This window comes from Oryctolagus cuniculus, chromosome X (genome assembly GCF_964237555.1).
Source record: "Oryctolagus cuniculus chromosome X, mOryCun1.1, whole genome shotgun sequence".
NCBI classification, from domain to species: Eukaryota; Metazoa; Chordata; class Mammalia; order Lagomorpha; family Leporidae; genus Oryctolagus; species Oryctolagus cuniculus.
The window spans coordinates 74,434,119-74,456,338 of NC_091453.1; the positions used below are offsets into that span (position 1 = coordinate 74,434,119).

Consider the following 22,220-nt stretch of genomic DNA (forward strand, 5'->3'; position numbering starts at 1 on the left):
TGGGTTTTGTCTCAGCTCTCTAACTGATGCTGCTCTTCTGTTTTTGTTTTTGTTTTTGTTTTTCCCTCCAAAATCATGCTGCCTCTCTTGGATACCAACTCTGGGCTGCTGTGGCTGGAGGTTTCCGATTTAAATAAATCTTGCTTTATCCACATGCAAATTCTTCTTTCACGTAACACAAAGAACCCAGGTCAGGTCACCTCTCCCCATAACAATTCTATGGACTCTCAAACCCTCCCTCTAGTAGTCTCTCCAACTTCAGACAATGCCCAGCATCCTCTTCAGTGATCTGGCCATCCAGGGAGAGAACCAGTAGGTAGAAGATCTGTTTGTCTCTCCCTAACTCTTTCAAATAATTTTTTTAAAAGTACATATTTATGTGTATACATCCACAAGATAAAATGTGAAATTGTTGTGTCCAAGAACATGTACACTTAAAATATTGGAAGATCCTACCATACTGTTAGTAAAATGGTACTGGCCTTACAATACACCTCTTTAAATCGCTTGTGCCCTTAAGCAGATTTTATTTTTTAAATATTTATTTGAAAGACAGAGTTAGAGAGCGAGCTTCATTCACTGGTTCACTCCCTACAAGGAAGCAAGGGCCAGACCCAAGCCTGGAGCTTCTTCCAGGTCTCCCAAGTGGGTGGCAGGACCCAGGTACTTGGGCCATCTTCTGCTGCTTTCCCAGGCCATCAGTTGGGAGCTGGATTGTAAGGAGCAGCCAGGACATGAACCTGCATCCATATGGCTCACAGGCATTGTAGCAGGTGGCTTAACCCACTGTATCACAATGCCACCCCCCCCCCCAACCTTTAGCAGATTTTTAAAGCTGGGTAAAAGGGTGTTTTGTTAGGTAGGAAGTTAGATATGAGCTTATGTGTGTGTAACAGGCCTAAAGAGAAGACTTCTATGTCCAGCATATGCATCTGCCTCTCAAAGTCATCCTGATAATGTTTCAGGGGCAGCACCAGTATTGGCATCCTGCCCTGCCCCCTTTACCTGATAACCTACCAGGTGGGGGTCCCCACCCCTTCTGCCTGACAATCTTCCGCAATCTCCCACATGTGGCCCAGTATCTGCATTTCAAATACCCTGCTGGGATCCCAATTCTCCAGGGGGTCCTGCCCACCGGTCCTCTAAACAGAGGAAGGCCCCAGCTAACTTTCCTCAGGTCTGATACCTTCAGGGGAAAACTCAGATAGGAGCTCCTTAATATTTACATCCATAAAATCCTTTGTTTCAGGAGGAGATGTGTGAAGACAAAGACCCATCTCAACCATGTAACCTTGCTCCTTCCCCCCATCCAAGTGACTGCACTCTCTCTCAGGTCCTGTCCGGGGAGGTGCCCATCTGTTCTTGCAGATGTCCCTACCCTAATAAACTTTGCTACTTCTACTTTCCACTACTCTGTCTCACTCCTGAATTCTTTCTTGTGTGAAGACAAGAACCCTGCCAATTCTCCGGTAACAGTTTTAATTTCTATTTTCACATATTAGGAAAAAATATTTAAAACTACTTATATCTGTTGCCTTTGAGAGAGAACTAAAATATGGTGTCTAGCAGATAATATCAGGAGTTTAGCCACCTGATAGTGGTTTGTCACTAGTACTCTTTGGCCAGATATTCAAAAGCAAAATAAAGTACCAAACTGCTTCACATTAAGAAAGTCTGGCTTTGGAGCCAGCGCTGTGGCGTAGCGTGTAAAGCAGCCGCCTGCAGTGCCGGCATCCCATATGGTCGCCGGTTCGAGTCCCAGATGCTCCACTTCTGATCCAGCTCTCTGCTATGGGAAAGCAGTGGAGGATGGTCCAAGTCCTTGGGTCCCTGCACCCACGTGGGAGACCCAGAAGAAGCTCCTTCTTCAGATGGGCACCACTGTGGCTGTCATCTGGGGAGTGAACCAGCAGATGGAAGACCTCTCTGCCTTTCTGTAACTCTGCCTTTCAAATAGATAAATAAATCTTTAAAAAAAGAAAGAAAGCCTGGCTTTACATTTCTATAGGAATCAACAGTGTGAGGACAAGCCAAATGCTATTTGGCTACAAAGAAGAGAAACCTTCTAATGTCTTAATTCAATAAAACAACACAAAAGAGTGAAGCAGGTAAGGAAACAGGTAGACTGGTTTTGCCAGATGTTAATTTTGAACTTACTAGTAAATGTGTTTTCATGGTAGATACTGTCTTTATTGCTGTAGGGGTTTTTCACTCTGGAAATCATGCCTGTACACATCATAATCCCTCAGTAAAGAGTTCTTTGGCTACAGCTCCCATCCCTGGCGCACCCAGGCAATGAAAGACAGGCATTCCTACTGTGCTTTCCCAAAACTCTGTAGGAAACGGTGTATTTCCTAGCAAAGAACTCTTGCTAGAACTTTTCTCATCCTCCCTTGGTAGGGTCTACTGGAATGGATACCCCAGAGCAAGGCCCAAGATGTCCCTCCTAAACCTACTCCATTGCCAGTGTGACTATACACGATTACTGAACTCAGGATATCTTAGAATAAAATGTGTATCCCGGCCATCACCGCGGCTCACTAGGCTAATCCTCAGCCTGAGGTGCCGGCACCCCGGGGTTCTAGTCCCCGTTGGGGTGCCTGATTCTGTCCCGGTTGCTCCTCTTCCAGGCCAGCTCTCTGCTGTGGCCAGGGAGTGCAGTGGAGGATGGCCCAGGTGCTTGGGCCCTGCACCTGCATGGGAGACCAGGAGGAAGCACCTGGCTCCTGGCTTCGGATCAGCGCAGCAGCCATTTGGGGGGTGAACCAACGGAAGGAAGACCTTTCTCTGTCTCTCTCTCACTGTCTAACTCTGCCTGTCAAAAAAAAAAAAAGAGAATAAAATGTTTATCCCAAGAAGATTTTAATTACAAACTTTGGGAATCATGACGTAGAACAGTATTTATAATAATAAGCAACCTTTGTTCAGCATGCTTTCTATTATTATTAGTGAATGTTATTTATATACCAGGAACTTTATTCATTTTCCATGTGCTAACTCATTTAATCCATAGAACAACTCTATGAGGAGGGTACTATGATTATATTCATTTTACTAATGCAAGAAATGAAGCACAGAGGAAATCGGTAAATTCCCCATGGTCACACAGCTAGCAAGTGGCAAAGAATGGAGAACTGAACCCTGGTCTGACTCCAAAGCTTCTGTCCTTTGACTTTCTGGAAGGCTCCATTTCCATTCCTCTTCTCCACCAGTTAAAAATAGAAAAAGTCAGGAGCAATGGACCATGCCAGGAACTGACACATAATGATTTCAAAATGCAATACATACATTACCTTGTCTGAATCTTGAATTATTTTGACAGTCTCTGTACCAAATTTTTCACCATATAGTTTAACAAGTCTCAAGGAAATCTCTGAGAGGCCAGTGAGCTTTGGCTCTTTATAGATGTACTCCTTCCCATCCTCTTCTTCAAAAAAAGCCTATTATAAAATTAAATAATAATTTATAAATAGCATAAGCAGACACAGCACTTAGAAAAAAACTTACTCAATAACTACTGATGTATTTGAAATAGTATTAAAAAAAGCCACACACATATATTCACCCTTTTAACTTCAAATGAAGGAGAATTTTCAAAATTCACAATCATGTGAACATATTATTGGTAGGCTGATTTCCATACTAGATTCTTCTCCTTCCCTGCATACTTAACTTTTTTCTTTGAAAACATTCACTACTAGATATTTAATGTATCCTTTAATAAGCTTAAAAGAAAATGAAGCTGAAGGAGAAATCCAAACATTGTATGTTATACCCCAGATTTAGATGAGAACCAAGTGAATTTTAAATTTCCAAAGGAGGTGCCTTAGAACCAGTATGACTGCTGCTATAGTAAGTTCATAGGGGAATATTTAAAAAGAAAAACTAGAGTATACTTACTTGGCCATAAAAGGCAACTCTGAAGAAAGTGCCTAAAAGTCTTTTCTTAGTATGCATAACCTCCAGGATTTTTGTATAAGCTCCATGAAGAGTTCTATATACTTGAGTAAGTTTCTGAAAAATGAGAATATACAAATCAGGTCTGTCTGTTGGTTAATCACTAAATTTCTTCAAGATAATTATGTAAGAGTAAGGAACACCAGTATTTCCTTTTCAGAATGGTTTTGAAGGAGCTATTCACATCCCCCTCCCTCATTGTCACAATTAGACACAAGTTCTCAACAACTTTAGGTGTAACAGAACTTAAAAGTGATAAAAGAACACTGAATTTCTTATGCTTTGCTTTATTCATATCTCAATGGCAATTTATTCCTTTAAAATACTGCATTATAGACTCTTGTGCTGTGCCACAGCAGGTGATGCTGGAGTGCCCGTTCAAGTCCTGGCTGCTCTGCTTCTGATCCAGCTCCCTGCTAATGTGCCTGGGAAAGCAGCTGAGGATGGCCAAAGTACCTAGGCCCCTGCCACCCTCAAGGGAGACCTGGATGGAGTTCCTAGGGCTTTTGCCTGATCCAGCCCTGGCTGTTGCAGCCACCAGGGAGGTGAACCAGTGGATGGAAAATATCTGTCCTTATCACTGCCTTTCAAATAAATAAAAATAAATCTTTAAAAAATACTGTATCATTAACCACTATTTTCCATGTCTGAATTATTTTAACTAAAAGAGCAGCAGAATGCTTTGCTTGAGAGGTGAGAAGACAGTTAAGAGAACAATCAATCCATGCAAAAGCATTTGGGGTGGAATAAGCAATAATGTCTCAGTGGGGACTGCTTTCTACAAGTTCACACTTTAGAAAACTATATTCTTCTGCACACCCAGAAAAAGGACACATTGTACAAAAAACAGTACTAAGGTTGTGAAAAGACACGCTATTGAACGGGAGGAAATATTTGCAAGTTACAGATCTGATCAGTGTTCAACCACCAGAATATAGAGAAGTCTTAACAACTCCACACAAAAAAGACAACCCAAGTTTTTAAAGGAGCAATGGGGCCAGTGCTGTGGCCTGGCAGGTAAAGCCACCATCTGAGTGCGGGCATCCCATATGGGTGCCGGTTCAAGACCTGGCTGCTCCACTTCCAATCCAGCTCTCTGCTATGGCCTGGGAGAGCAGTAGAAGATGGCCCAAGTCCTTGGATTCCTGCAGTCCCGTGGGAGACCTGGAAGAAGCTCTTGGCTTCGGATCAGTGTGGCACTGGCAGTTGCGGCCATTTGGGGAGTAAACCAGTGGATTGAAGATTTCCCTCTCCTTCCCTCTCTGGCTCTCTGTAACAGTACCTTTCAAATAAATAAATAAATTAAAAAAAAAAAAACTTTTAAAAAAGAGGAATGGAGTTGAACAGACATTCCTTCAGAGAAGATAAACATATGGCCAATATGTACACAGTAAGATGTTCAGCATCACTGGTCATTAAAGAAATGCAAGTCAAAACCACAATGAAAAAACAATTCACCCTCAATAGATATCTCTAATTAAAAGGTGGGAGGAGGACTACATTATGGTGAAACGGGTTAAGGGAAAACTTGAAATGCCAGTATCCCATAGCAGCACACTGCTTCAAGTCTGGCTTCCCTGCTTCTGATCCAGCTCCTTGCCAATGCACCTGGGAAGACAGTGGATGATGGCCTAAGTACTTGGACTGCTGCCACCCACATGGGAGACCAGAACAGTTTCTGGATCCAGGCTTTCGCCTGCCCCAGTCCCATCTGGGGAGTGAACCAAAAGATGGAAGATCTGTCTCTCCCTCTCTCTCTGTCACTCTGCCTTTCAAAATATAAACCTTTTAAAAATAAAAACAAAAAGCACAGCAACAGAGAAAAGACAAATGCTGCTGACGAAGTGGAGAAATAGGAACTCTATTCCTGATGGGAATATAAAATGGTGTAGCTGCTGTGAAAAACCATGTGACCCAGCAGTTCCACTTCTAGGTATATACAAGAGAAATGAAAATGCATGTCCCCACAGAAACCTGTATATGAGTGTTTATAACAGCACTATTCATAATAGCCCAAAGATGGAAATAAATGAAATGTTTCTCAATGGACTAAGGGATAAACAAATTGCAGTGTGTCCATAAAATGGAATGTTACTCAGCTATAGAAAGGAATGAATTTCTAATACATGTTACAACTTGGATAGACCTCGAAATTTTTATGCTAGGTGAAAGAAACCAGAATATGAAAGGTCATATATTCTTTTATGATAACTCTAGAATAAGCAAACCCATGGAGGCAGAAAGCAGATTAGTGGTTATTAGAGGCTGGGATTAGGATCAGGAGTGATTACTTAATGGTATGGGGTATATTTTTGGGGTGGTGAAAATGTTTTAAAACCAGAGAGGTGGTCGGCATACAACACTGTAAATACATTAAATGTCACTGTAGTATGTACATTAAAATAAAATATTATGTACCACATAAATTTTGCCCTGAAAAAGGTGGGGGGGAGAACCATAGAAGTTTCTTTTCTACATTTTCCCCCCATGTTGTCTCTTAGAGTATTTTTTTTATTTGACAGATGGAGTTAGTGAGAGAGAGAGAGAGAGGTCTTCCTCCCGTTGGTTCACTCTCCAAATGGCCACTATGGCCAGAATTATGCCGATCCGAAGCCAGGAGCCAGGTGCTTCTTCCCGGTCTTCCACGCGGGTGCAGGCACCCAAGCACTTGGGCCATCCTCCACTGCCCCCCCTCCCCCGGCCATAGCAGAGAGCTGGACTGGAAGAGGAGCCGCTGGGACTAGAACCCAGCACCCATATGGGATGCCGGCGCCATAGGCGGAGGATTAACCTAGTGCACCATGGTGCCGGCCCCGTCTCTTAGAGTTTTTTAACCTCAATTCAAGGGAAGTCTTCCTTAGCGTGGCTATCTCTGATACTTTTCAGCCCATTCAATAGAGAAAATATAATTTCCTTTAAAGCATAGATAATATTTTTCTTTGTTCCCAGCTAGTCAGTCGAGTAGCAGAATGTTCTCTGGGTTTCTAACAGTTTGATATCTTCACAAGAGTCAGAAAATGGTGCTTTTAGTTTGAAAGGCCCTCAGGATGTTAAAAGGTACTTAGGATGTAATGTTTTTATAGAAAGGGTAATGGCAAATCTTCTTTTGTCTAGACAGCTATTCTATGCCATCTATGTGACCAAGACCTAGAATTATTTTTTAAATATTTATTTATTTGAAAGGCAGAAGGAGAGAGACAAAGAGAGATATCCATACTCTGGCTCACTCCTGAAATGGCTGCAATGGTGGAGATGGGCCAGGCCAAAACCAGGGGCCAGGAACTCCTTCCAGATCTCACGTGGGTGGCAAGGTTCAAATCGCTTGGGCCATCTGCTGGATTAGAAGCAGAGCAGCCACGACTTAACCGGTGCTTTCATATGCGATGCTGACTTCCCAAGTGGTGGCCTAACCCACCATGCTACAATGCCAGTCCCTAGACTTAATTATGTAACTCTAGCTTATTAATATAATACTGTTCAGGCATGTTCCAAATTTACTAAAAGGATGGCAAACAGAGGAATACCTAGAACCTGGGAATAAAACATGAATTTGACACAGTCACATAGAAGTAACAAGTTCTAGTGTTGCACAGCACAGGGGTCCACTACAGTTCATAAAAATGTATTATATACTCTATAAGAACTGGAGAAGAGGAGCTGGTAGGCTCCAAACACAAAAATAAGGAGATGGAAAGGCCGGTTGCCTAGTTTGTTTATGCTATATATATAAATATATATATATGCATTAAAATACTACATGCACTGTACCCCTTAAAAATGTACAAGTATCACATGTTAATAAAAAATTTAAAAATAAAATAATTTTTTAAAAGTGAGTTTGACCAGAGTCAGTTTGGATTGGAGAGTAGAATACTACCCATCTGGGGCTAGTGCTGTGGCGTAGTGGATAATGCCACGGCCTGTGACGCCAGTATCCCATGTGGATTCTGGTTTGTGATCCAACTTTTCTACTTCTGATCCAGCTTGCTGCTAATGTGCTTGGAAAAGTGGCAGAAGATGGCTGAAGTCTTTAGGCCCCTGCCATGCACATGGGAGACCCAGATGTGGCTCCCGACTTTGGCCTGGCCCAGCCCCAGCTACTGCCACCATCCGGGGAGTGAACCAGTAAATGGAAGCTCTTTCTGTCCCTCCCAGTCTCTGTGTAACTTTCAAATGAATGAATCTTTAAAAAACAAATAGTTTTGCTTTTAATTTTTAAAAAATGGCTGGAATCCTAAACCGATTTCAGCCAAGTAGCAGTAGGAATTATGATACGGACTCAGAGACATGAATATGGAAATAATTCCTGCTCAGTACTGATGCAACAGCTGCTCATGATACTGCTGTTTTTCAACAGTTTATCTGGCAGATCAAAATGAAGAAAACTCCTATAATAGGGCTACTACTAGGGTCTTATTACCTCCCCCATAGTCATCTGTCAGTACTCTTCTTAATCTCCTCACCAAAGTGCAAAGAGTATAATCATGTCTATCTGTCTTCCCTGCAACATGGAAATTTGATAGCTTTTTAGTTTTCCAAAGGCTTAGTGAAAACAACCTGATTATTTTCTGCCCTGAGAGAAGGGGAGATGGCTAGATGAAAATATTTTGACAAGCACTGGTCTAATTTTAATTTCAATTTATATTTTGGATCTTTTACCCTTAATTGCATTTGGGAAATAGGTAGGAATGTAAGTTAGGATTTTAATCTTAATATTTAATAGCATTTTTAAGGATTGTAACTTTTAAAAAGATTTATTTATTTGAAACAATGACAGAAAAGAGACAGGGAGTGAGAGATATTCCATCTGCTGGTTCACTTCCCCAAATGGCCACCAGGGCTGGACCAGGCTGAAGCCAAGAGTCTGGAACTCCATGCAGGTCTCCCACATGGGTGGCAAGGGCCCAAGTGCTTGGGCCATCATCTGCTGTTTTCTCAGGCACATTAACAGAGAGCTAGATCAGAAGTGCAGCTGCCCTGGACTCAAACTAGTGCTCCGATATGGGATGCTGATGTCATAAGTGGCAACTTAACCCCCTGTGCCACAATACTGACCCCTCGATATCTATATTGCAGGAGGAAATAAAAATGGCATACTATAATGAACTTTATATTCTTCAAAGGACACACAGTAATAGTAACATATATTACTGTTTTTACCAGGAACAAAGCACACTATATATGTCAAGGATGAAACTGTTTAAATCGCCTACCTCAAACTCACGACGTTTCTCATAAATGGGAATGATCAACTTGGAAATCTCAGAAATTACTTCATAACGTTCTGCCTTCCATAAGCCATCCACACATTGTTCTAGTAACTCCAGCAAAACTTCCTGCATTCAGAGAACAATCCAAACAAGAATTAAATAGTTTTAGGATTTTGGACAGATACATTTGGAACCACTTCAACTTATTACAATACAAACAGAAGGTACTAAGTTCTATTAAATGCACAGGAGTATACTTGTGTGCCTGTTTTCTAGGTCAAATAATGGAGATATTTTCATTTCTTAAAATATTAAATTAACATTGACTATAATGCCCATTATTTGTGTACTCGCATAATGAAGATGTTAAGTGTACTTCTGGATGGTAACACATCAATAAGGAGTATCTTTAAAAGGGAATACATCATCCAAATTGAGGATGTCCAAATGTCTAGCAGAATCAATTCCATTAAGCCTATGTCTATTTCACTATTACATTCAAAGTACATTTATACAAAACATTGGTTTTAAAAAATTATGACAATGTTTTCAAGCCATTATGTTAGTAATTTAGGTGTTTATTAAAATGATGCAATTTTGGAAAAGATCTCCTTTCCTGACTATTGGTTCTAAAATTAGTGAGAATGATAGGGATCTTCCACCCTGCTCGAATGATAACAGCTTCTATAAAACTATTTTGTGAATCATCATTTCATGTTTTCAGCAACAATAAAAACATGAAGCCAATTAACTGTGCTAGCCAAACCTTAAACAGCGTGTTTCCATCTTAAGGACATGCATTTCAGACCTAAATAACTGATCACTAAAAATGACTTTTTCTGGGGCCAGTGCTGTGGTGTAGTGGGTAAAACTGCCACCTACAGTGCCAGCATCCCACATGGATGCCAGTTTAAGTCCCAGCTGTTCCACTTCCAATCCAGCTCTCTACAATGGCCTGGGAAGGAAATAGAGGTTTAATTGCTTTTCTTGTGGGTCCTTTAGACAATCTAATCTTTTTCTAGCTATTTCATTGTGTTTCATATGTAGCCAGAAGCAAAACCCCATAAAACCTTAGCTAGAAAACTAAGGGTAGTTTTGACTTCATGCTGTTATGGGTTGAAATAAAAAGAAAGTTAAGTTGAACTCCAAATCCCTAGCATCTCAGAATGTAAATTTATTTGAAAATAGGGTCATGGCAGATGTAATTAGTTAAGATAAAGCATGCTGGAGTAAGTTGGGTCATACTTATAAAAAGACAAATACAGGGAAAATATCATGTGACTACAAAAGCTCAGTGGAATGATGTAGCAGCAAGGATCAAGAGCTACCACAAGACAAGGAAGGTTTCTACCTGGAGTCTCAGAGGGAGTATGGCCTTGCTGACCTTGAATTCCGGTTTCTAGGCTCTAGAACTATGAGAGAATAAATTTCTACTGTTCTATGCCACCCAGCTTGTAGGTTTTTGTTATGGCAGTGGGATGCTATGGCCTTAATGTTTGTGCCTCCACCAAATTCCTACATGAAAATCCTAACTCCTAAATATGATGGTTATTAGGAGGTTGGGGTGCTAGTTCACTCACTCCTTCTACAATGTGAAGACACAGTGAGAACTAAGAAATGGGCCCAAATCTGCTGGTACCTTGACCTTTGACCTCCAAGCTTCCAGGATTTTGCCAAATAAATTTCAGCTACCTAGTCCACAGTACTTTGTTACAGCAGCCCAAATGGACAAAGACACCTAGTAAGTTAATAATGTTCTCATTTTTCTCATATCTTCTAATGACTTCACCACCAAGTCTTATCAATATTACTTCCTAAATATTTCCCAAATCTGACGCTTCCTGTCCATTTCTACAGTCATTGGTAAGGTTCAAGACTTTGTTGATTTTTTTTTAACTGATCTTCTTGTCTACAGCCTTGGCACTTTCCAAATACATCTTTGACACACCTGCCACAGGGTTCTTACTAAAATACAAACTTGAACATGTCACTTGTTCCTTCTTAATATCTGGCAATGGCTCCCCATCACTCATGGAGCAAAGGATAAGTTCCTTCATCCGGAACCGAAGGCATACACTGATCTGACCAATACCTGTATAATCTCATCATTCATAATGCCGAGTCTTGTATTTATGTTCCAACAACAGTGAATTACCAGTAGTTCCCCTGAGATACCACGGTGTGTCTTAGTTTTGTGCTTTTGTTCTTGCTATACCCTCTTTTAATTCATGTCCTTTGGTAAATCTATATAACAGTTTAGGTATCACCTTTTCTAAAATCATTCTTTTGTTCAACACAGGGTAGGCAAGACACTAGATACCATTGTCCTAATCCTCCAATTTTCAGGTAAATATCACTATATTTGCATATTATTTCTACATTATGTATCAGACTTTCAAATATGCTGTGACTCTTCAAGAGTAGGGACATTATCTTATTTATATTGGTTTCTTCAACAACTAGTATAGTGGTAACAGTTGTTCAATAAACGTTGCTTCCAGGATAGAGTATCTGAATATTAACATTTAGTGGCCTAATTAAAAACTCTGATATCAGAGTATCTCAGTTCAATACCTGACTAGAGCTTCTTGCTAAAGCAGATCCTGAGAGGCAGTGGTGATGGTTCAAGCAATTGGATTCCTTCCACCTAGGTGGGACACCTGGATTGAGTTCCTGGCTCCTGGTTTCAGCCTGCCCAGTCCTTATTATTGCAGCATTTGGGGAGTGAACCAATGGAATGGAGTTTGTTCTGTGTCTCTATCCCTCTCCCTCTCTCTCTGCTCTTCTCTTCCTGACTCTCAAATAAATAAATAAATAAATTTTAAAAAACAATTACAGGGGCCGGCACTGTGGAGTAGCAGGTAAAATCACAGCCTGCAATGCCCACATCCCATATGGGTGGCAGTTTGAGTTCTGGCTCCTCCACTTCCAATCCAGCTGTCTGCTATGGCCTGGGAAAGCAGCACATAGCCCAAGTCCTTGGGCCCCTGCACTCGCATGGGAGACCTGGAGGAAGCTCTTGGCTTCAGATTGGCCCAGCTCCAGCCATTGTGGCCATTCGGGGAGTGAACCAGCAGATGGAAGACTTTCTCACTCTCTCTCTCTACCTCTGCCTCTCTGTAACTCTGCCTTTCAAATAAATAAATAAATAAATAAATCTCTTTAGAAAAAAAGGCAATAAAAAAACCAATAGGGTTTATCCTGGAATGTAAAGTTGATTTATAATTAGTTAAAAATTAACATAAATTGAATATAAGAAGAAAATGCTATCTCTATCAACTTGAAAAAAATCTCAACACATCTTCATGAAATTAAAAAAGGAATTCAGGAAATAAGGAATAGAAGAGACCTTGAAATCTGTTAACAGGGATCTACTAAAAACCTAAAGGCTAAAGACTTTTATCCTAAGATTGGGAACAAATCTAGAAATGTCTGAGCTCACCACTCCTGGTCAACAGTATGCCAGTGCAGTAATGCAAGAAAAAGGCATACAGATAACAAAGTGTAAAGCTGTCTTTCTATGTAGGATGCATGATTGTGTATGTAGAAAACCCCGAGGAATACACAAGGGTACTTCAAAAATGTGTGGAAAATGGAACTAAAAGGTAAGTTTATTTTGCTGCAAAACTTTTGAAATCCATGTATAGTTTATTCATAATACTGCATTTTCCATGGAATTTGTGAGGACCCCTGTGTACCTTGATTCCAAGTGTTTTTCTTTTCTTTTCTTTTTTTTTTTTTTTTTGACAGGCAGGAGTGGACAGTGAGAGAGAGAGACAGAGAGAAAGGTCTTCCTTTGCCATTGGTTCACCCTCCAATGGCCGGCGCAGCCGGCGCGCTGCAACCAGCGCACCACGCCGATCCGATGGCAGGAGCCAGGTACTCATCCTGGTTTCCCATGGGGTGCAGGGCCCAAGCACTTGGGCCATCCTCCACTGCACTCCCTGGCCACAGCAGAGAGCTGGCCTGGAAGAGGGGCAACCGGGACAGAATCCGGCGCCCCAACCAGGACTAGAACCTGGTGTGCTGGCGCCGCAAGGCGGAGGATTAGCCTAGTGAGCCGTGGCGCCGGCCTGATTCCAAGTGTTTTTGAACTAAAATAAACTTATTTGCAAATTTTTTTTCAAGTGACAGAAAGAGATAAAATCTTTTAATTTCAGTTTTCACACACTTTTTGAAGTACCATTGAAAAAACTTAGTAGTTAAGTGGATTTAACAAGGTTGCAGGATATAAGGTCACCATACAAAATCATTTATATTTCTATACACCAGCAACAATATATTGAAAGAATAGAAAAAACAAGCAATTAATTACAACAGTTCCAAAACACCAAACATCTACCAATAAATCTGATAGAAGACTTCTCTGAAAACTACAAAATATTTCAGGAAGAATTTAGGGATGATTTAAATAAGTGTTTACTGACTGGAAAACTCAGTATTATTAAGCTCTGCATCCTTCAAGTAGCAATATAATAATTTAACAAAAGTCCTTAAAGAACTTCCAACAGACTATTTTGAGGAAACAGAAAATATGATTCTAAATTTTATAAGGAAATGTAAGGGATACAAAATAGTCAAAATAACTTTGAAAAAGAATAAAGCTGGAGGATAACACTACCTGATTCCAAAGCTTATTATAAAGCTACAGTAATCAAGATGGTGTGATACTGGCAAAAAGGTAGACAAATAAATCACTGGTACAGTCCAGAAATAGCCTACATACATTTTGATGAATTTAAAATACGACCAAGGTACCAAAGTAAAGTCAATGGGGCAAAAGGAAGCCCTACTTTCTCCAAATGGTGTGGACCACCTAAATACCTATCTATACAAAAACTGACCTTGATCTCTGTATCATTGCATGCTTAATTAGGTATATTATATACTAAAAAAAAACTCAGAAACAAAGAAGAAAACACAGAAAAATACTGTCACAATCTTGAGGTAGGTAAAGATTTTTTTGAATAAATACAAAAAAAGAACCATTTAAAAATGATAAATTAGACTCCACCAAAACCAAAACTCTCTGTTCAACAAGACACAATTAAGAAAACCGATAAACAAGCCAATAACTGGTAAATAAATTTGCAGTGCACGTACCTGAACATAGAAAGCACTCTCTAAAACCAATAAAGTGAACAGTACAATTTCAAAAAATGGAAAAATGACTTAAATATTTCACAAAGGATGATACACAAGATACTGAAAAACATATGAAAAGTGCTAAATAGCATTAGTCACTAGGGAAATGTAAATAAAACCACAATGAGATACTTATTCATGCCTAATAGAATGGCTAAAATTTCCTTAAAAAGACTAACAGTATCAGATGTTAGTGAGGATGTTGAGCACCTGAAACTTTTATCCACTGCAGGTAGGAGTACAAAGGGATTCAATCACTTTGAGAAACTCTTTGACAATTTCCTATAAAGTTAAATCTGTATCTTCCCTAAGATCTAGTATTTGAATTCCTAGGTATTTACCCAAGAGAAATGAAAGCATGTGTCAACCAAAGATCATAGATAAGAATGTTTAAAACAGCCTTAATTCATAAAGGCCTCAAACTAGAAACAATCCAAAATCCATCAACAGCAGAATTGATTGTAAAATCATGTATCAAAACAATGGAGTATTGGTTAATAATGTAAAAGAAAAAACTTATGATACAGTTCACAATGGAAGAATTTCAAAAACATTAGGTTAAGCAAAAGAAACCATATATCAAAGGGTACATACTGTGCGTTGTGTTTTTTTTTTTTTTTTTTTTTTTTTACTTATTTGAGTGGCAGAGAGAAAGTTCTCAGGGAATAGAAATTGGTAACTGAATCCAGGTCTCCCATGTGGGTTGCAGCAGCTCAATGACTTGAGCTATCACTACCACCTCCACGGATCTGTATTAGGAGGAGGCTGGAGTCAGGAGTCAGTGCATAGAATCAAACCCGGGCACTACAATGTGGGACTCAGGTGCCTTGACTGCAAGGCTAAACATCTGTTCCTGATTCTATTTTTATGACATCCAAACTATGGTGATAGAAATAACATGCTGAGGGTGGAGGAAATGACTGGAAATAGGCCCAAAGGAACTTTTCCCAGAGTAATGGATGTGTTCTATATCTTGCTTCTGGCCACAGGTTACATGGCTGTATACAATTAGCAAAATTCATCAAACTGAACAGATATACAGTTCTGTGCACTGTGGCACAGCAGATTAAGCTGCTGTCTGTGGTGCCAGCATCCTATATGGGTGCCAGTTCAAGTCCTAGCTGCTCCACTTCCAATCCAGCTCCCTGCTAATGCCTAGGAAGGCAGTGGAGGATGGCCCAAGTGCTTGGGCCCCTGCACCCACATGGGAGACCTGGAAGAAGTTCCTGGTACCTGGCTTCAGCTTGGCCCAGCCTTGGCCATTGCAGCCATTTGGGGAGTGAACCAGCAGATGAAAGATCTCTCTGTCACTCTGACTTTCAAATAAATAGATAAATATTAAAAAAAAGTACAGTTCATACATTTTATTGTTAATTATGTCTTAGCTATTTCAAATCAAGTTAGAAATATATTTTTAGAAACAAATTAGATTTCACTATTACTGGTTTAATTCATGTATTTAAATACAAGTGCTAAACAAATACCAGTCTGTATTTTTCATTTTAATAGTGCTTATAAATCAGTGTCAGGTTTGTTTTTCATAATCTAGGGAATGAGCATGAAGTCTTATTAGGTAAACTGAAATATAAAAATGCCATTTGGTCAAACATGATGCTATCTGTATACATCAAATAATAATATGTGTAAATTACTAATGTAGAACACCAAACAATTCCAACAAATATGTTGACATAGTCCTGAGTAATAAGAACAGTTGCTATTCTCCTTGAGAACAGGAAGGGCAGACTCAGGCAATTTTTATGAATAAGTTGAAGGTGCTGTGTAAAAGGCAAGGCTGTAAGTTCACTTATCTCTCATTAAATCTCCAGAGTCTTCCTGATATCAACCGGTAAACCTCTGAGAAAAGGAAATTAACTTGCCCATGGATTCACAACAAAAAAATTGGGCTGGGATGAAAATTCAAATATCTTGATTCTGTTGTAATCAATTAATACAGCAAACATGCTTTAAATGTCTACTGCTTCAGGTTCAATAGTTGGTAATAACCAGCTTGCCAACCTGAAACTTCACTGCCAAGTAGGTCAATGACAGCACTTGACTTACAAAAACCGTAATTTGGGGGACTACAACCCCTCCAGCTGTGCTTTTCTGTGTCTTATTCATGTTCCCACTCTCAGCTCAACTTTTTTCCATGGCTCAGTCCTTGGATCTCTGGTTTTCACTTGGTACATTATGACCTATACTTACCCTGTTTCAGTTCTCACAAGAATATGACTTCCAGATGTGCATTTCCAACTCTGATCTCTCCCCTTAGATTCAGTTTTGCATTTCTAATGGCATGACGGTTATTTCCATTTTGAGAAAACAAAATTTATAGTCTTTCCCACAAAACTATGCATTTATGAGTTTTCTTTAATATCCAAATGTGAAACCTTAGCCAGTAAGTCTGCCTTCTTTCCTCACAGTGTTTCCTCAATCTTTCACAATCCTGGTTTACACCCTAACTGCCTCACATCTGCACAGTTAGGGCAGCCCAACCTCTAGCCTCTGCCTCCAGCCCCTTTCTATCCACTTCCAATATATTTACCACTATATCACGAAGTTAGCCTTTCCTCTTCCTTGCTTTAATCTTCTTGTTATCCTGCTCAAAAACCTTTGACAGCGATTTAATATTCTACTGAATAAATCTCAAGCATTCAGTTTCTTAAAATCTGGCCTTGATTACTACTCTTCTCTATATGAACCCACTGGTTTTGCCAATAGGATCCACTTACTGTTCCTCAAATACACCTCTCAGGGGCTGCTGTTGTGGCATGGTGAGTTAAGCGACCACTTATGATACTGGCAGTCCATATTAGAGGGCCAGTTCAGAGTCCTGGCTGCTCCACTTCCTATCCAGTTCCCTGCTAATGCGCCTGGGAGGCAGCAGCTGATGGCCCAAGTACTACGACCATGTGGGAGACCAGGATAGAGTTCTGGGCTCCTGCTTCTACCTGGACCAGCACCAGCTGTTGTGGCCATTTGAGGAATGAAAACAGTGGATAGAAGATTTCTGCCTTTCCTTCTGCCTTTCAAATAGATAAATGCTTTAAAAAAAATGGACAATGCAAACAGTTCCAGAGACAGGGCTCTACATGCTAAAAAGAGACTCCTCTGCCCTGGGAAATTTCATTAAGATTTAGTTATCCTGAAAATTAAGTGAGCTGTATTTTTTTTAAAAAAAATTATAAATAATGTTAAGAAGTAAAACTTATATAAGTGGCAATGCAGGCCCTGGAATCTTACTTCACTATAATGAACATCCATCATCCCAGCATCTTCCTTCATTGCTCCTTCTTCGTCTATATTGGGAGTAATTTTCTTGAAGGCTGAACATCCATTAGGGAATAATTCTGTGTGAATAAAAAGCAGCAGGATTAATTTATAAAATGCTTGGTAAATAACAAAGAACTTTCAAGGAATTAACTTTTTTTAATAAACACAGATGTTCTAGTAAGGATCAAGGTCATAAGTACCATTTTCAGTTACAAAAATGATTTTACAAATTATTTCTATCTCTTACATATTATTTTTTAAAAAAAGTTTTATTTGTTTATTTATTTGGAAGTCACAGTCATGGGGGGTGGGAATGGGCAGGCATGCTTCCATCTCCTGAATCACTCCCTCAATGGCAGCAACAGCCAGGGCTGAGCTAAGGCAAAGCCAGGAGCCAAGAGCTTTATCCGGGTTTCCCACATGGGTGGCAGGGGCCCAAACACTTGGGCCATCTTCTGCTGCTTTTGCCAGGTGCATTAGAAGGGAGCTGGATCAGAAGTGGAGCAGCTGGGACATGAACTGGTGACCATATAGGAAGCTGGTATTGCAGGCAGCAGCTTAACATGCTATGCCACAATGTCAGTCCCTCCCCTACATATTCTCTCAGCTTTTTTAACTAAAAAGTGAGATCAAGTTACATACACATTGTCTTTTTAAAAAAAGATCTATTTACTTAAATGGTAGAGTGACAGAATGAGAGAGAAAGACACAGAGATGGATCTTCAGTCCTTAAATACCTGCAGCAGCCAGGTCTGTGCCAGGCCAAAGCTTAGAGCCTGGAACTCTATCTGGGTCTCTCACATGGGAGGCAGGGGCCCAAGCACTTGGGCCATCTTCTGCTGCCTTCCCAGGCACATTAACAGGGAGCTGGGTGGGAAGCAGAATAGCTGGGCTTCAAACCAATAATCTGATATGGGAAGCTGTGTCAGAGGGTATGGTTTTAACTGCCCGCGCCATGCTGGCCCACAACTAAGTCTCAATCTTTGGCTATGCATCGTCTTCAATTGCTAGTGTATATGTTCCCCTACAGTGATCTACAAATTTTTATTGAAACTCGGATCCTGTGTACATCTGTCGTTTGTCATCTAAAAAAGGAGGCAAGCACTTATCAGGTAACCAATGAATGATTTTTTGTAACCATATCCAGTGCTTAATTTCACTGGGAACTGAGGAAAGAATGAACTGTTTTAAGAGGCTTAACCTCTTGTGAGAGAGGTGGGAAATAAAACAAATAGTAGGAATAAAGCATCCTTGGAAAAACAGCATGGGGGCATTGAAGAATTGTAGCCTTTGGAATTAGAATGACCCAACTCTAGTAATTTCTATGCGATTTTGGATATATTTATCTCCCTGGGACTGTAAAAAAGTCTGTCTGCTGGGGTGGGTTTAGTAGTTAGGACGCTGGCTAGGACATCTGTGTCCCACCTTGGAGTACCTGATTTCAATCCCTGGCTCTACCTCCTGACTGCAGCTTCCGCTAATGCAGAAGTGATTGGGTTTGTGCCACTCATGTGGGAGACTCTGACTGAATTCCCAGCTCCTGTGAGCTCTTGGGGAATGAGCCAGCAGTTGGGAAGGATAATAATAGCTACATGTTGAGAATTAAATAATATGTAAAGTGTTTAGTACAGAGTCTAGCAATATAAGAAGTACTCAGTGGAGACAGGTGTTTGGTGCGGCAATTAAGACAGATGCTATTGGCTGGCGATGTGGTGTAGCAGGTAAAGCCACCACCTGCAGTGCCGACATCCCATATGGGCGCTGGTTTGAGTCTCGGCTGCTCCTCTTCCGATCCAGCTCTCTGCTATGGCCTGGGAAAGCGGTAGAAGATGGCCCAAGTCCTTGGGCCCCTGCACCCGCGTGGGATACTGGGAAGAAGCTCCTGGCTTCAGATAAGCACAGCTCCAGCTGTTGAGGCCAACTGGGGAGTGAACCAGCAGATGGAAGACCTCTCTCTCTCTGTGCCTCTCCTCTCTCTGTGTAATGCTTTCAAATAAATAAAATAAATCTTAAAAAAAAAAAAGACAGATGCTGCTTGGGGCACCTGCATCCCCTGTCAGTGTGCCTGGGTTTGAGTCCTGGCTCTGCTACTGCTTCCAGATTCCTGCTAATGTGCACTCTGGAAGGCAGAAGGTGATGGCTTAAGCATTTCAGCCCTGCCACCCACATGGAAGACCTGGATTGAGTTCCAGGCTCCTAGCTTCAGCCTGCCACTATTGCAGGCATTTGGAAACTGAATCAATAGATGGAAAGATCTTTGTCTGTCTCTGTATCCACCTTCCAAATAAAAAAAACATTAAACATTTTTAAAGATTTATGTATTTGAAAGACACACTTATGGGGTAGGGGGAGAGAAAGGTAGATAGGGAGGGAGGAGGAGAGGGAGAATCTTTATCCTCTGGTTCATTCCCCAAATGGTGGCAACAGCCAGAGCTGGGCCAGGCAGGAGCCAGGAGCTCCATCCATGGTTCCCACATGGGTGGCAGGGGCCCAAGTATTTGGACCATGTTCTGCTGCCTTCCCAGGTGTATGAGCAGGGAGCTGAGCCACAAGAGGTGTTCATATGGAATTCTGGCATTGTAGGCAGCGGCTTAACCCACTGTGATGCAACACTGGCCCCAAAAAGATAAAAGTTAAAAAAAAAGTATTCAGTGGATTATTATTACGAAATAAGCTTACTGATAAACAAACTTTCTCAAGATAGAATAAAATAATTGTTGCAACCTGGTCCTCTAGGAAGTAGAAAGTCAACTCAAGCTGAGAACAATAGTCATAGGACTATGGACTATGTTGGTATCGCCAAGCAGGAGGCCAGGGATAGAAGCCCTTATGGTTGTCCTATAGATTTTGGACAGGGGAACAGGTCCAAACAATTCTGTGGTAGTTATCTTTATCATCTATGTGGGCTGTCACTTTTAGAGTTCAAGGAAAATTCAGCCTCCTTATAACAATATCTGTCACTACATGAAAAGGTTTCCTTTTGATAGTGGCTGGCTACAATGGGAACAAGTAGCAGTTGAAATCTACTGTCCCCCAAACTCTCTAATAGTGCCAATTAGAAATAATAACTTTTCTCACAACTAACTAGCTGGCCATCTTCTTGTGGTTAGAGATCACAGAAGGAAAAAAAGGAGGTTTAAGAAGGCCAGATCACATGTTGAAGGGATTCCTCAGAACTCTGGTAGAAAAAAGGTCATGTATCAACGCTTGGATCTTGCCAAGTGTCCTTGTCGAAATCTAAGTAGACATACATCTGCTGGGCAAAATGCCTAGTAGAACATGAGTTACCGAGTGAGCACCACATTTCTATGAGAGAGAAATGAAGTCTGGTGGGGCAAAGATGGGATTATTGTGAAGTGCTTTTTAAGAGGGGAAAAACATTTGCAAAGGAAGAAAGAGAGGCAGAAACGTAAGTGATATTTACTTTGACTCACTGGATATTAGGGTCATTTTTGCTCAGAGGAGTTGGGTAATACAAGTTCTGAAGATAGAATATAACAGGCTTTATTTCTGAAGAATGTATGAAATGTGCTGTTACAGCCCTCTAGGGACCTCTAGAGGGTTCTATTTAAAGCACTGGACTACAAGATAAGGTACTTGAACCAAGATATAAATCAATTCCTTATTTCCTTCTACAATAGTCTTTCAATTGCAAACATTTTACTAACGGTGATAAGGCTGATTTACATTCAGGATAATACTCCTTATCTTGTTGCAAACCAGTTACAGCAACTGGTCTGGTGACACTCTTTAAAGAGCAGTGCCTTAGGGGAAATTTTTGAAATTTAGAGGAAAACATTCTACTTTATCACTGCTAGGAAATCAAGAGATAGGCAGTAAAGAAGGCCAGAGACCTGAGTGAAGAGGTGTAGATCAATCTCTGGAGGCCTTAGGCAGTTAGCTGCAGGACTGCAGAAAACTTCTGTCTTGTTCAGAAGGGATTATTAAGTTAGTTCTAAATCTGGGGTTTCTCTACAGTACCACGATTTTATGGAAGGACAAAGAAAGGCATATATCTCTAAGCCTGAGATCAGATGAGGTTAAATGCATCTTGGGAGAGAGTCTTCTGGTGAATATTGTTAAGTAAAGTAAGGCAAATTATTATTTGTTTTCAGCAACCAAGAAGGCAACACTCACTCTTGGGATGTGTTGTCCACATCTGCTGTAGATTATTAGCTTCTGAGTCTACTGTTCTTGCTAAATGCGTTCTCAATTTATGCGCCTGATGACGTATCTACACCTAGAGAAGAATATACCTCTCCCTTTTTATGCTTAAGTTATCAACACTCGCCAATATCCAATGACCTCAGAACCTTTTTGTTTATCGGGGTCTTAAAGTACTTGGGGAAAATTCCAAATTCCTTTAGTTCTAGAAAGATTTGCAGGGAAACAAGTGCTGAGCCTGGACTTGGCTAGTGTATATCTCTCAGCAGAAGGGGGGCATCAGCTTGATGAGAGTCTGCACCAACCGATATGGCCTTGTATAAGCTATTCCTGGAGACTTTGCTATCAGTTGTTCTGGTATTTGACTTGGGTTCTTGCCCTTGCATATTTCTGACTGCTACTTTAGGGAAAGCAAGATGGAAACTGGCCAGGTGGCAACCACTACCTTGAGGATAGAGCAGGGAAGGG

General features: G+C 40.7%; 1 protein-coding gene across 3 annotated transcripts in view; it reads right to left on the bottom strand.

Annotated features, from left to right (window-relative positions):
- Positions 1-22,220, bottom strand: part of DOCK11 (dedicator of cytokinesis 11) — a 213,951-nt gene that overhangs the window by 14,376 nt on the left and 177,355 nt on the right. For 2 of the 3 annotated variants that reach the window (XM_002720256.5, XM_008272922.4), the window contains 4 exons: positions 17,559-17,665; positions 9,171-9,293; positions 3,901-4,014; positions 3,294-3,440 (listed from right to left, as the gene is read on the bottom strand). In XM_002720256.5, the coding sequence (XP_002720302.2) occupies positions 3,294-3,440; positions 3,901-4,014; positions 9,171-9,293; positions 17,559-17,665 (491 nt within the window). The remainder of the gene's footprint in view (positions 1-3,293; positions 3,441-3,900; positions 4,015-9,170; positions 9,294-17,558; positions 17,666-22,220) is intronic. The other variant, XM_051827332.2, reaches the window with a different exon arrangement.